Raw genomic sequence first — 13,792 nt, 5'->3', positions numbered from 1 at the left:
TAATTAAGGAGTGATCATGTGCTATTTCCTATTACATGGGTGATTATGGTACAGTGAATATGAGAAGGTGAATGGTAGTGTAAGAGAAATGAGATGGTGTCAAAGAGTTAAGAGAGTCTGTTAAATGTTACAAAAACTAAACCGCTGTCAGATTTATTGGATACTTCTCATATTCATATTTATAGAAAAAAATCGTGCTGAATTGGACCAGGTACCGAAGGTAAGAAAAACACACTTTAATATTATGACTGATTTTACCCCAGGCAAAATGCTTAGTGGCAGTTCATCCATCCTTACATTCTGGGTTCAAATTCTGCCAAGGTTGACTTGGCCTTCATTCCTTTCAGGGTTGATAAAATAAGTACCAGTTGAGCACTGGGGTCGATGCAATCAACTTAACTCCTCCCCTGAAATTGGTGGCTTTGTTCCAAAATTTTAAAGCAATATTATGACTGATTTTAGAAGTGTGGAGATAGTTGAAACAGAATCCAAGCCTCAGTTTCTTTTCTTCATTCATTCTACCTTCATTTTACCATGCTAACATGGGTTGGACAAACACATTATTGTGTCATTGTTTTACAACTTGTTACCATTCTTGTTAATCCTTACTTGTTTCCTAAATGAGGTGTTATTTATTCACTCATCTTCAAAAGTATATATACATACACATGCTAATCCTTTCAGGAAAATGGTCCTGTTCAATATTTAGAAAAGATATTGATATAGTTGCATATAAGAGAGTAAGGCACAGAGAGAGAAAAAGAAAGAAAAAGAGGGAGAGAGAAAAAACAGAGAGAGAAGCATCCATGACATATGGTAGGGGGAATGTATTATTTATGTGGTTGGCGTTAGGAAGGGCATCCAGCTGTAGAAACTCTGCCAAATTTAGATTGGAGCCTGGTGTTGCCATCCGGTTTCACCAGTCCTCAGTCAAATCGTCCAACCCATGCTAGCATGGAAAGCGGACGTTAAACGATGATGATGATGATGATGATTAGTTAAGGGAGTTAAGAATATAATTTTAGCAGAGGGTTGTTGTTCTAATGGTGAGATTAAAGAAAGAGAGAGAGAGAGAGAGAGAGAGAGAGAGATGGTTGTGGTGGAGGTGGCGATGGTGAATGCGTAGTGAAAAGTATTTATTTTTAATTGAATTAAGTTTTTTATATCACCTATCACTTAATGCACGTGCATCCCAAACTTGCCATTCACTTTAGAAAGAAATTAGTTTTCCATTCACTTGTCATATGCAATGACTATCAATAAATCACATGGAAAGACATTTGATATAGTGGGGCTGTTCTTGCTTGAACCTGTATTCGGCCATAGTCAGCTATATGTTGCATTCTTAAGGGTTCGCAAATTATCTGATGCGAGAGTTAAAGTTATCAACACTGACAAACAAGGGAAAAGAAGAGGGAGAACTTACACAAAGAACATAGTCTGCAAAGAAGTATTGGGTTGAAAGGTGTTTGCAAACTGAAATGTGTATTGACTCTGACCCAACCCCTTGGTTTATAAGTTACCAATGGTGTAGTTTTCAGAGTATGCCATGTTGCATTAAATTCTTACACTCCATGAAATTGTGACCCCTATATTTTACATCATCATCATCGTTTAATGTCCGCTTTCCATGCTAGCATGGGTTGGACGATTTGATTGAGGACTGGCAAGCCAGAAGGCTGCATCAGGTTCCAATCTGATCTGGCAGAGTTTCTACAGCTGGATGCCCTTCCTAACGCCAACCACTCCGAGAATGTAGTGGGTGCTTTTACGTGCCACCAGCACGAGGGCCAGTCACACGGTGCTGGCAACGGCCATGCTCAAAATGGTGTTCTTTACGTGCCACCTGCACAGGAGCCAGTCCAGCGGCACTGGCAACGACCTCAATCGAATGATTTTCTAACGTGCCACCAGCACAAGTGCTAGAAGGCGACACTGGTAATGATTATGCTCAAAAGGTGCTATTTGTGGGCCACTAGCACGGAAGCCAGACAGCTGCTCTGGCAATGAACATGCTCGGAGAGTGCTGTTAGTGCTCCACTTGCGCAGGTGCCAGTCAACGAGTATGGTTCAATTACGATTTTGATTTCACTTGTCCCAACAGGTCTTCGCAAGCAGAGTTCAGTGTCCAAAGACGGAGAGGTTGGCATGGGTGCAAAACGTTGCGTTCGGTTCGATTATGATTTCAGATTTCAAATTCCAAATTCATTTGCCTCAACAGGTCTTCGCAAGCAGAGTTTTTAGTGTCCAATGAAGTAAAGATACGAATAAGTAAGCTGGCTACACTTCTGGCAGAGGTCACAGATTATGCTCTCACTTGCCTTGCCGGGTCTTCTCACATACTGCATATTTCCAAAGGTCCCGGTCACTGGTCATTGCCTCAGTGAGGCCTAAAGTTCGAAGGTCGTGCTTCACCACCTCATCCCAGGTCTTCCTGGGTCTACCTCTTCCACAGGTTCCCTCAACTGCTAGGGTGTGACACTTTTTTACACAGCTATCCTCATCCATTCTTGCCACATGTCCATACCAGCGCAATCGTCTCTCTTGCACACCACAACTGATGCGTCTTCGGTCTAACTTTTCTCTCAAGGTACTTACACTCTGTCTAGTATGCACACTGACATTACACATCCATCGGAGCATACTGGCTTCGTTTCTTGTGAGCTTACGCATGTCCTCAGCAGTCACGGCCCATGTTTCACTGTCATGTAGCATGGCTGTTCATAAACATGCGTCATACAGTCTGCCTTTTACTCTGAGTGCGAGCCCCTTTGTCACCAGCAGAGGTAAGAGCTTTCTAAACTTTGCCCAGGCTATTCTTATTCTAGCAGCTACACTTTCAGGGCACCCTCCCCCACTACAAACTTGGTCACCTAGGTAGCGGAAGTTATCAGCTACTTCTAGTTTTTCTCCCTGGAGTGTGGCAAAGGTTGTTTTCTGCACATTTTCAGTGTTTATTGCTCCTGAGCATCTGCCACACACAAAAACTATCTTGCTAGTTAGCCTTCCTTTGATGTTGCTGCACCTCTTATGTGTCCATAGCTTACATTGGGTAAATCTTATGGAGTTTCTACCTACACCTTTTCTACAGATCGAGCAGGGCCATCTACCTGAAGGGGTTTGTGTTTTGTCTACCTTCCCACCTATTAGGACTTTGGTTTTAGCTACAAATGAAATAATTTGTTTTACTATAAAATTTCTGTTTTCTAAATATGAGACCAAAATCCAATGCCTCTGCCAGGGATGTAGCTACCCCACTTATGCGTATCTTTCCTCCATTAGACACTAAACTCCGTTTGCGAAGACCTGTTGAGGCAAGTGAAATCGAAATCGAACTAAATTTGACGATTAGCCCCCATGCCTACGTCTCCTCCATTGGGCACTAAACTCTGCTTGCGAAGACCTGTTGAGGCAAGTGAAAGTGAAATCACGATGGCACCACCGTTCGAGCGTGATCGTTACCAGCATCGCCTTCTTGGCACTTGTGCTGCAGCTTAGCGTTCCTGGCACGTGAAAAGTCATTCGAGCAAGATCGTTGCCAGTGCCACTGGACTGGCTCCTGTGCAGGTGGTACGTAAAATACACCATTTTGAGCATGGCCATTGCCAGTACCGCCTGACTGGCCTTCGTGCCAGTGGCACGTAAAAGCACCCACTACACTCTCGGAGTGGTTGGCGTTAGGAAGGGCATCCAGCTGTAGAAACTCTGCCAAATCAGATTGGAGCCTGGTGTAGCCGTCTAGTTCACCAGTCCTCAGTCAAATTGTCCAAATCATGCTAGCATGGAAAGCGGATGTTAAACGATGATGATGATAATGATGATGATGAAATTGTGCCCATGTAAATTTTAGGACGCAGTTTTTTCCGTTTATGGAGAAAATGGAAAAATAAGAGTGAATATTTATTTTATGAGTGGTATGTATTAAGTCTATAAAATTGCGCATAAAGTATATATATAGAGTGCATTAAGTAATCATCGTATTCTAATTTCCTTCACTTTTCAATAAATAGCAGATGAGCGACTTATCTTTTGTAACAGGCACAACAGAGGCTATGCTTTCATTTTTTTTTTTTTTTTGATAAAGTTTTCAGGACTAACCCAATAAGTTTACTATTAATTCTGTGAAATATTCATGAGCCCCACTAATAGATATAGTTTGCACTGGGTACATCGTATGGTGTTTGCTCTAAGAACACATGGAAAATAGATCTTCTTGAATGCTCATGAGGACCCTTAGAGGTTGTAGGTAGTTTTGTTACCTAGGTGACCTCATTAACAATGGAGGAGGATGTTCTGAATGTATAGCAGTCCAAGTAAAAACAGACTGGAAGAAGTTCAGAGAGCTACAAACATTGTTAGTAACAAAAAGTTTCACTCTCAGAGTGAAAGGCAGATTGTATGATACTTGAGTATAAACAGCAATGCTACTTGATAGTGAGACATGGATCCTGAATGCAGAAGACATGTAAAGAGTGGAAAGAAATGAAGCCAACATTCTCTACTGGATGTGCAATGTCTGTGAGCGCATACAATAAAGTGCAAATGTATTGAAAGAAAAATTGGGTATAAGCGGTATCAAATGTAGTGTGCAAGAGAGAAGGCTGCACTGGTATGGTCATGTGTTGTGTATGGATGAGAGAAGCTGCATAAAGTAGTGCTAATTGTGAAATGTTGATGGAACCTCTGAAAGAGGGAGACCCAGGAAGACAAACAATGAAGTAGTGAAGACCAACCTCAGGTTGTTTAGCATTAAAGAGGAAATGACAAGGACCGAGATGATAAGTGATTTACTGTCCTTGAGAAGACCTGTACATTTCAGCAAAAAATTAGGTCCTGAAAGAATATCGTTAATGTATATGCCTTCGCACACAATCTATACCTGTTGAGCCTTCCCTACAACTCAGTTTTGTAATACCCATCATCAGCCTTCTAACTGTGGTACTGTTTCTTTACATATTTCATCACCCTCTCCTTTGTGCTACCAACGTATCTCTTGATGTAAATATTCTGTTGTTTCACACAGTAACAATGTGAAGAAAGCAGAAAACTGTACAGACATTTCCATGCTTACATATACGTACACACTCACACAGTTCCATCTACTAAATTTCATTGACAAAGCATTGGTTTGTCTATTGGTATAGTCGAAGACACTTAGCAGTACTATGCAGTAGGATCTTAACTCAGTTATTTATTGCTTATGAGAAATATATATAAATATTTATATGTATAAAAGCAGTATATTGTTACTGCTTTTGCTCAACAATAACAATATGAAGACCCATGGAAATACACACACACAAATTATATACCACCACCGCCACCACCATCATCATCATTTAATGTGTGTCTTGCATGCTATCAAGAATAAGATATGGCAGTTATAAGCTGTAGCTCAGGTAAACGAGTGATTACTGATGGTACAAAAGGGGTAATCAGTAGAAAGGGATAATATTGAGGATGAAGAATGGATGTCAAAAGGAAGTGATTATTGGGAGAGGGAGGGATAACTGGTAGTACAGAAAGAAGGATAAAATATGTAACTCGGCTCTCATATAATTACAACAGCAGACTATATAATGCCTTTCATTTTTTGTTACCAACAGTGTTACTAGCTCTCTGAACTCTCTCCAGTCTGATCTTCCTCTGTCTACTATACTTTCAGAACATGCTCCACAACTGCTAAAAGTTGTAAATATGGACTTTCAGAACATGCTCCACAACTGCTAATATGGACTGAAGGTGTGAGGAAAATGGGACAGGAAGGGTGTAGAGAAATTCTGAGTTGCTGAAGGAAAGAGGGGTGTGGGGGTCATGAGTGGTAGGTGGGAGGGGAAGACAGAAAGATGAGAAGTGATGCAGAGAAGATGTGGGGAGAACACAATGAGAGAAAATGAAGCAGAAGATGAAGGAGCAGTAGGTAAGTGTAGTGAGAGAAAGAGAGGCATGAGTACCATAGAGGTAGAGAAAAGGGGAAGACCAAACTGTAGATGCTGCAAAATCATCTCAGATGGGGAGGTGGTGGAGAGAGGATGTTGAGAGAAAGGAATAGAGTGGAACTGAGTGGGTGCAGGGAGAGAAAGAAATTCTAGATGGCATCCTAGGGATATAATGGTGAGTAATGTGATAGAGGGAACAGGAGGTATTGGATGGTAATAGAGGTAACCCAAGAGAGAAACAGTGAGAGTGTGTGGCTGAGTACTACAAATGAGATGAGGTGGGACTATTAGTGAAGAAAGACTGGGAGACATAAACATGGTTAAGCAAAGAGAGTATAAAATGTTGTGGGGCAGTAAGGTGAGTTTGGCAGGCAACAAATATATATGTGTACACACACACACAATGTTATATTTCAAAATGGTAAATTTTTTTTTTTTGCCAAATAAACTCACTATATACTCATTCTTCACTTCAGCTTTATTATTGTTCTTATTTTAGTGTTGTTTATCCTTGTTTAGTCCATTCTGTGAAAAACAGAATGGACTAAACAGGACAGGAGGAGATACATGGAATGGAGAGTTGCTGAAGAGGTCACAGGATTGTGACAAAAGATTTCAAATGACTCTAACGTAAGAACAATTATAAAGCTGAAGTGAAGAACAAGTATATAGTGCATGTGTTTATTTGGCAAAAAGAAAAAAAATGGCCATCCCAAATATAACAATATCTGTTTCAACGCACACACGCAATGGTCTTTAAATTAATATGAAGAGAAACCTGAAAGAATGAATAAAATTTGGATATATACTATTTATAGTCCTGTATCTAAAAAATAATACTGATTAGATTTATCTTGGATTGGTACTAAATCCTTGTTTTTGCTTATCTTACTTTATTTTATTTACTGAGTTCTCCCTTCCATAATATACGTATATAGGGACATTTTGATATCCATTATTATAGCCTAACTATATTTATGTGGTAATATAGATTGTAGTTATTGTAGCTCTAAGTTTCTCTTCATATTTATTACGGAATTCTCCCTCTGATAAACTAAGTAAATAAAGAACATTTTTTTGTTAGTTACTTTAAACAATTTTTTTTTATATCAATAACTCTCAATAATAAAAGTGAAGAGTTGTTATATATTACCAATATAATACTATGTTGTCATTTATATTTATTTACACATTTTATTACAGTCTCTAGATTAAGTAAGACCCTGACACTTAATTTCATCATCATCATCATCCATTTTCCATGCTAGCATGGGTTGGGCGGTTTGACTGGGGTCTGGGAAGCCAGTAGACTGCACTAGGCTTCAGTCTGATCTGGCAGTGTTTCTGCAGCTGGATGCCCTTCCTAACGTCAACCACTCTGAGAGTGTAGTAGGTGCTTTTTTTATGTGCCACCAGCACAGGGGCCAGAGGGAGCTGGCATTGACCACGATTGGATGGTGCTTTTTACGTGCCACCAGCACGGGGACCACAACTACAAATACTTACATGTTGTTGTTGTATGTTATTATAATAGTCAAAGATTGACTTTGACCTAAACGAATTTGGATTAATATTATTTGAGATATATTGAAATGTATTTCGATAGTTGTAGATTCTCTTTACTTAATTGTTTTGTCTGTTATAATTTTGTTGTCGTATTTTTTTTATTGTAATTGTTATGTAGTTTAAAAGTTAACGCTCACACTCATAAACATAGGCATTTGAATGACTGTATTTGATGGCCTATAAGACGCATCTTTTTTACCCCAAAATGGTTTTAAAAATCCCCTTGCGTCCAATGCACTCAATGTAGGCTCAAAAATTGCTCAAAATGGTATGTATGTTTACAAAACGTGCTGCCATCTATTGGTGAACAATCGCCTACTGTATGTTTATATTGAATGTTGATGCAATAAATTGCTTATAATCACCGATAATAACATAAAGTTATACAGGTATGTGGAGGAATTAAAACATTATTTTAGTGGTAATTTATTTTACAAAAGTATAGCCTAGGCCAGGGTGCGTCCTATGCACTTGTGCATCTTATAAGCCATCAAATACGGTAATTTTTTTTACAATCCAGCTGTACTTTCACACAGAATTTTGTCTGTCTTTAAACCAAAGCTTTGAAGAGACTTATATAAATGGATATGAATTGTTTATAAATCAAATAATATATATAAGTCAAAACAAATTATTGTCTCTTTTGGTTTTTTAAGGGTTTTTTAATGTTATTATATTCATAGTATATTATCTCCATGCTTAGCACATTGTAAAAGTATCTTCTATTATAGTCTCAGATTGATCAAACTCTTGTTCATAAAACTGGGTTCAAATTTTGGCACAAGGCAGGCAATTTTGGAGGAGGGGTAAATCAATTACATCGACCCCAGTGTTCAACTGGTAATTATTTTATCGATCATTTCGAGGATGAAAGGCAAAGTCAACCTTGGTGGTGTTTGAATTCAGAATATAAAGTTGGATGAAATGCCTCTAAGCATTTTGCTTGATGTGCTAATGCTCCTGTCAGCTTGCTGTCCTCTTGTTCATGAAACTGGGTTCAAATTTTGGTACAAGGCCAGCAATTCCAGAGGAAGGGTGAGTCAATCACATCATGTCCAGGGTCTAATTACCTCTGCCTTAGCGAAGGCAGAGGTATTGTTTTCAGTCATATTTGTTTGTTTGTTTGACCAGGGACAAGATATCTTAAGAACCGCTGGATGGATTCGGATGAAACTTTCAAGGATGTTTGGCCTTGTGACTGGGACAAACTGATTAGATTTTGGGATCGGTCTGGTACTGGACAGGGACTCTGGATTATTTTTCCTGTTTTTTACTTAATCTTTGAGAGTGGTTGGGTTCATTTTTAATATTCTCGTTTGTGAGAGCGGTCCAGTTTATTTCAGATATTCTCATTTTAAAAATCATCTCCGGCTAATCGTTGAGAGGATGTTGGTGTTGTCCTGCCAGAAGTTTGCACTCTATGAGTGCTCTTGTTAGTACTTATTTTAATGACATTTTTGGAGATGAAAGGCAAAGTTGACTCCAGCAGCATTTGAACTTAGAATGTAAAACCAGACGAAATGCTGCTGAGCATTTTGCCCAGCATGCTAACAATTCTGCCAGCTTGTCTATAATATAAATTGGACATGGGCGATCGTTGTATTCTTTCTTGTGTTGAGGTTCACAGCCAAACGGCTGGGTGGATTTGCGTGAAAAATGGCACATATGTGGAGACAGGTGCATAGATTGGAATGCGGTTTGTATTTTTTCCTAGCCCCCATAGTTACCGAGAAAATCGATTAGAACTTTTTCTAATGGAATTCCCTTGTTTGTTCTGCCATTAAAACAACCACTTGCTCACACAGCTGGCATATACCATTTTGCTAGCAACAAGGGGAGTACAGGATGACAGTCAGCCAAAACTTTCGCTATGCTGTCTCTCTTCTTTGTGGGGTTAATAATCTTAAGTTACAGTTTCTCATTCAAACTACATAATAGGCAGAATTGTCGGATTAAGACAGTAGGGTGTTTTGAGGGAGATTTGCTGCTATTTCTACCAGGTCTAGCTACCATCTCGAGGTCTGAACTTAATTTTCATTCACATATTTGCATTTCAAAAATTTAACATAATCTTTTCCATAAATCAACTATCGTAAAAATTTCATACGGTGACCTGTTTTCTATGTATGTGTGTGTACCTTAAAAGATGTCAATCATCACATCACACACCTTCACTCACTCACTCTATCTCCCTTTCTCACCTTCTTTCTCTCTCACATACACACGTGCAAGCATGCACGCACACTTACACACACACACACATACACACACACACACACACACATACACACACACACACACACACACACACACACACCACACACACACACACGTCCATTTCATATATCTTTCAATTTTTGCTCTCTGCAAATAAATTTTTTTATGGATACAACTGCTTACAAAAATAGGGATTAATGTATAATTTCTTTCTATGTTCATAATTAAATCAATGTTTTAATGATTAGGAAGAGGTCCAATAGAATAGCTCTCAGAAACAGACCATGTACAAATATGTCAAATCATCATGACACACCTTCACTCACTTACTCTCTCTCTCTCTTTCTCACATACACACGTGCAAGCACGCTTGTACAAATTTGTTCTTCACAACTCCTGAAGCTGTTTTCTGACAGGGGTGGGAGTCAGGAAATTTTCGTATAGCTGGAGGCTCCAATCGAAACTGGACCCGAAATGATAAGGTTGAGAAACACTGTTATAGATTATGCCTCACCAAAAACAATCACAGCCACATTATCCAAACAGACCGGGTGAAACCAGGCTCAGCTGCTAGTGTTATATATTATAATATAAGTGAATTATTGGATTGTCAATTGAATCTCTCTATTTAGTTTATTGTTTGTAATTTGCATTATACCCCTATTTATGTGGTATTCAACTGATCTACCTGTGAATTGGATGTTTTACACACCCCTTCAAAGGAATTCCTTTCCTTAGTTTGTTACTTATATATATATATGTATATATATATATATATATATATATATATATATATTTTACTTATTTCCGTCATTTGATTGCAGCCATGCTGGAGCACCACCTTTTTAGTCAAGCAAATTGACCCCAGGACTTATTCTTTGTAAGCCTCTGTCAGTTTCATTTGCCGAACCGCTATGTTATGAGGATGTAGACCCACCTGTGCTGTTCAGGTGGAAAGGTCAAATTACCTGCTTTGGAGGATCCCCCACAACCACTGCAGGAGCTTCTTGAGGGAACAACTACTGATTCAAGACACTTCCTACACAACATAAAAAAGTATAACTGTGCGTTTCAAATGACCTGTTTCGGTGCAAATATCATCTGAGAGGATGGATTCATGCCTACATTCAAAGTTCAGGGTCAGGTTTACCAAAGGATAGGACCTCTTCAACGTGATGCATTCCAAGAGCCTCAGTTTCTTCAACTATACTTCGTTTGCAGCTACCAAGAACAGGCACTAAAATGAAATAACATATCACCTGGGACTAACTTCCAACTGATATTGCAGCTACAGGAAATGCTTCATGAAACAAATAGTTATGTTAAGAGTTTCAAGTATGCTTTAGAGATAGCGTCAGGCCCCAATTTTAATGTTGTCATAGATGCTGATAAACATCCATTTGGTGAGCATGCAGGCCGGTATAATCAACCATCTTGCAATGAAGCCACCATTGTTCTTCAAGGTGAACCCTCTAATCCAAAAGTCTTCCCCAGGCTACATGAAAACTATCGGGACATTAAGTAGTTATGCGAAAGAGCTATTTTAGCCCCAAAAAACAGTTTGGTCAATGCAATAAATGACCAGCTGCTGCAAGTCATTCCTGGTAGTCTATATGTCTACAAATCTATGGATTCTTTTCCCAACCCTGACCAAGTGGTAAACTACCCTATCGAATTCCTGAATTCACTTGAACCTCCAGGACTGCCACCTCAAACTTCGGCTGAAAGTTGGAACGCCTGTTATGCTTCTTAGGAATCTAAACCCAACAAAACTCTGCAACGGTACATGTCTTGTGATAAAGAAAGCCATGCAAAATGCCCTTCAGGCAACCATTATATCAGGGTGTGGAACAGGAGAGGATGTTTTTATTCCCAGAATTCCACTTACTCCGTCCGATGCTGATATCCCCTTTACATTTAGACGACTTCAATTTCCCATTCGCACCAGTTTTGCAATGTCGATCAATGAATCACAGGGGCAGACGCTTTCGATTGCAGGACTACACTTGGAGGAATCATGTTTTTCACATGGCCAACTGTATGTGGGATGTTCAAGAGTGGGGAGTAAGGACAGTCGTTTCGCGTACACTCCAAATGGAAAAAACCAAAAACATTGTCTACAATGAGGTATTATGTAAGTTTCTGCATATCTTTGATTAGCTTATTTCAAATTAATTCATAAATGTTTAACCCGTCTTTACATTACGTTGGTCTCTGAAATGACAGTTCTCAAACCACATTCGTACAGATGTTTTACACGATAAGTACGAGAAATTAGGTAAAGATTATAAGTTTTGGTGTCTAACTATTATGCAGAACAACTGAATTTCATAGTCTCATTATTACTGCAGGGCAGATGGATGTAGTATTCAAAAGGGCGACTTCATAGTCATTGATTTGTCAAGTAGGATTGAATTGGGCAGGGTAAGTATGCTTCAGTTTGACTGAAAGGTGACCACACATAATGCAGCCATCTATCACAATATCTTCTTTAGGGCAGCTGAAAAGGTGTTCAGAGAGGGTATAAACTCAGACAATTGACTAACCAGTCTGCATTAAATTCGGCAGGGTAACAGTGCTTCACTTTGGCTTTCACTTTCACTTTCAATATAGTGCAGCTACAAATGAGTTCACAAAGGGCACTTTCTTTCATCACTGTAAAATATATTAGCTTATGTTATTAAAGACATTCGAGCAAGATCGTTGCCAGTGCCGCTGGACTGGCTCCTGTGCAGGTGGCACGCAAAATACACCATTTTGAGCGTGACTGTTGCCAGTATTGCCTGACTGACCTTCGTGCCGGTGGCACGTAAAAGCACCCACTACACTCTCGAGATGGTTGGCGTTAGGAAGGGCATCCAGCTGTAGAAACTCTGCCAAATCAGATTGGAGCCTAATGTAGCCATCTGGTCCTCAGTCAAATCGTCCAACCCATGCTAGCATGAAAAGCGGACGTTGAACGATGATGATGGTGACTATTATTATTATTATTAATATCCTTTTACAACATCTCAGAATTTTTCAACTTTCAAAAGAGGAATGATGATTTACGAAAGTTAAATATGTTTAAAAATTCAGGAAAAGATAAATTTTAATTCCAAATATACATTTTTCTACCACATTCACCTGTTTTATATGTAAGTTATTTATGCATCAGTACGAGAAGTACGCAGTGAGATCGATTTGAAGTATTACTAAAATCAATTAAATTTCTCGGGCAACGCCGGGCTACATTGCTAGTGTGTGTGTGTGTGTACGTATATATATGTATGTGTGTGTGTGTGTATGTTTGTGTGTCAGTGTTTATCCCCCAATATCACTTGACAACTGATGCTGGTGTGTCTATGTCCCCGTAACTTAGCGGTTCAGCAAAAGAGACCAATAGAATAAGTACTAGGTTTCCAAAGAATAAGTCCTGGGGTCGATTGGCTCGATTAAAGGCGGTGCTCCAGCATGGCCACAGTCAAATGACTGAAACAAGTAAAAGAGTAAACAAAGGATACTTTGAAAATAAAATAATTCAAACTGTTTTTCTTTTTTTCTTTTCCAGATTTTCATGTTGCCAAATTTTACTTTAGAGAATCCCGATGTTTTTAGCGGTGTCTTTCCTTGGACGCAGGTGGAAGAATCAAAACCGGATAATAATGGCAATCGGCAGTCGTGTAAACTTTTACAAGAGAAGGTAATGCTTGCTTAAAACTGTTCTCCACCATTTAAATACAATTATATATATAAATAAAATATATGTTCTGGCTCACCCATGCAAACATGGAAAAGTGATCGTTAAGGTGATGATGATATACATACATCAGCATTTAAAGTCCCTTTCCATGCTGGCATGGTTTAGATGGTATGAGAGGAACTGGCAAGGCCAGGGTTCATGCCAGGTTCCATAGTTTGCTTTGATTTGGTTTCTGCAGCTGGATGCTTTTCTTCACACCAAGCACTCTATGGCGTGTACTGAATGCTCTTTCATGGCACAACCACAAGTGCTTTTTATGTGGCAGCAGCACCCTGTATGTATGTATATATCTATTTATCTATCTATCTATATATATATATATATATAT

The 13,792-nt window shown here is 39.1% G+C and overlaps 1 protein-coding gene across 3 annotated transcripts in view; it reads left to right on the top strand.

Annotated features, from left to right (window-relative positions):
* Positions 1 to 13,792, top strand: part of LOC106871767 (vacuolar protein sorting-associated protein 54) — a 484,461-nt gene that overhangs the window by 70,518 nt on the left and 400,151 nt on the right. For all 3 annotated transcript variants that reach the window (XM_089359786.1, XM_089359787.1, XM_089359788.1), the window contains 2 exons: positions 186 to 220; positions 13,273 to 13,404. In XM_089359786.1, the coding sequence (XP_089215912.1) occupies positions 186 to 220; positions 13,273 to 13,404 (167 nt within the window). The remainder of the gene's footprint in view (positions 1 to 185; positions 221 to 13,272; positions 13,405 to 13,792) is intronic.

This window comes from Octopus bimaculoides, chromosome 11 (assembly GCF_046866305.1).
Source record: "Octopus bimaculoides isolate indiv1 chromosome 11, ASM4686630v1, whole genome shotgun sequence".
Lineage (NCBI taxonomy): Eukaryota > Metazoa > Mollusca > Cephalopoda > Octopoda > Octopodidae > Octopus > Octopus bimaculoides.
Note: the sequence above shows the minus strand (reverse complement) of the source record. Positions and strands in the feature narration are given on the sequence as shown.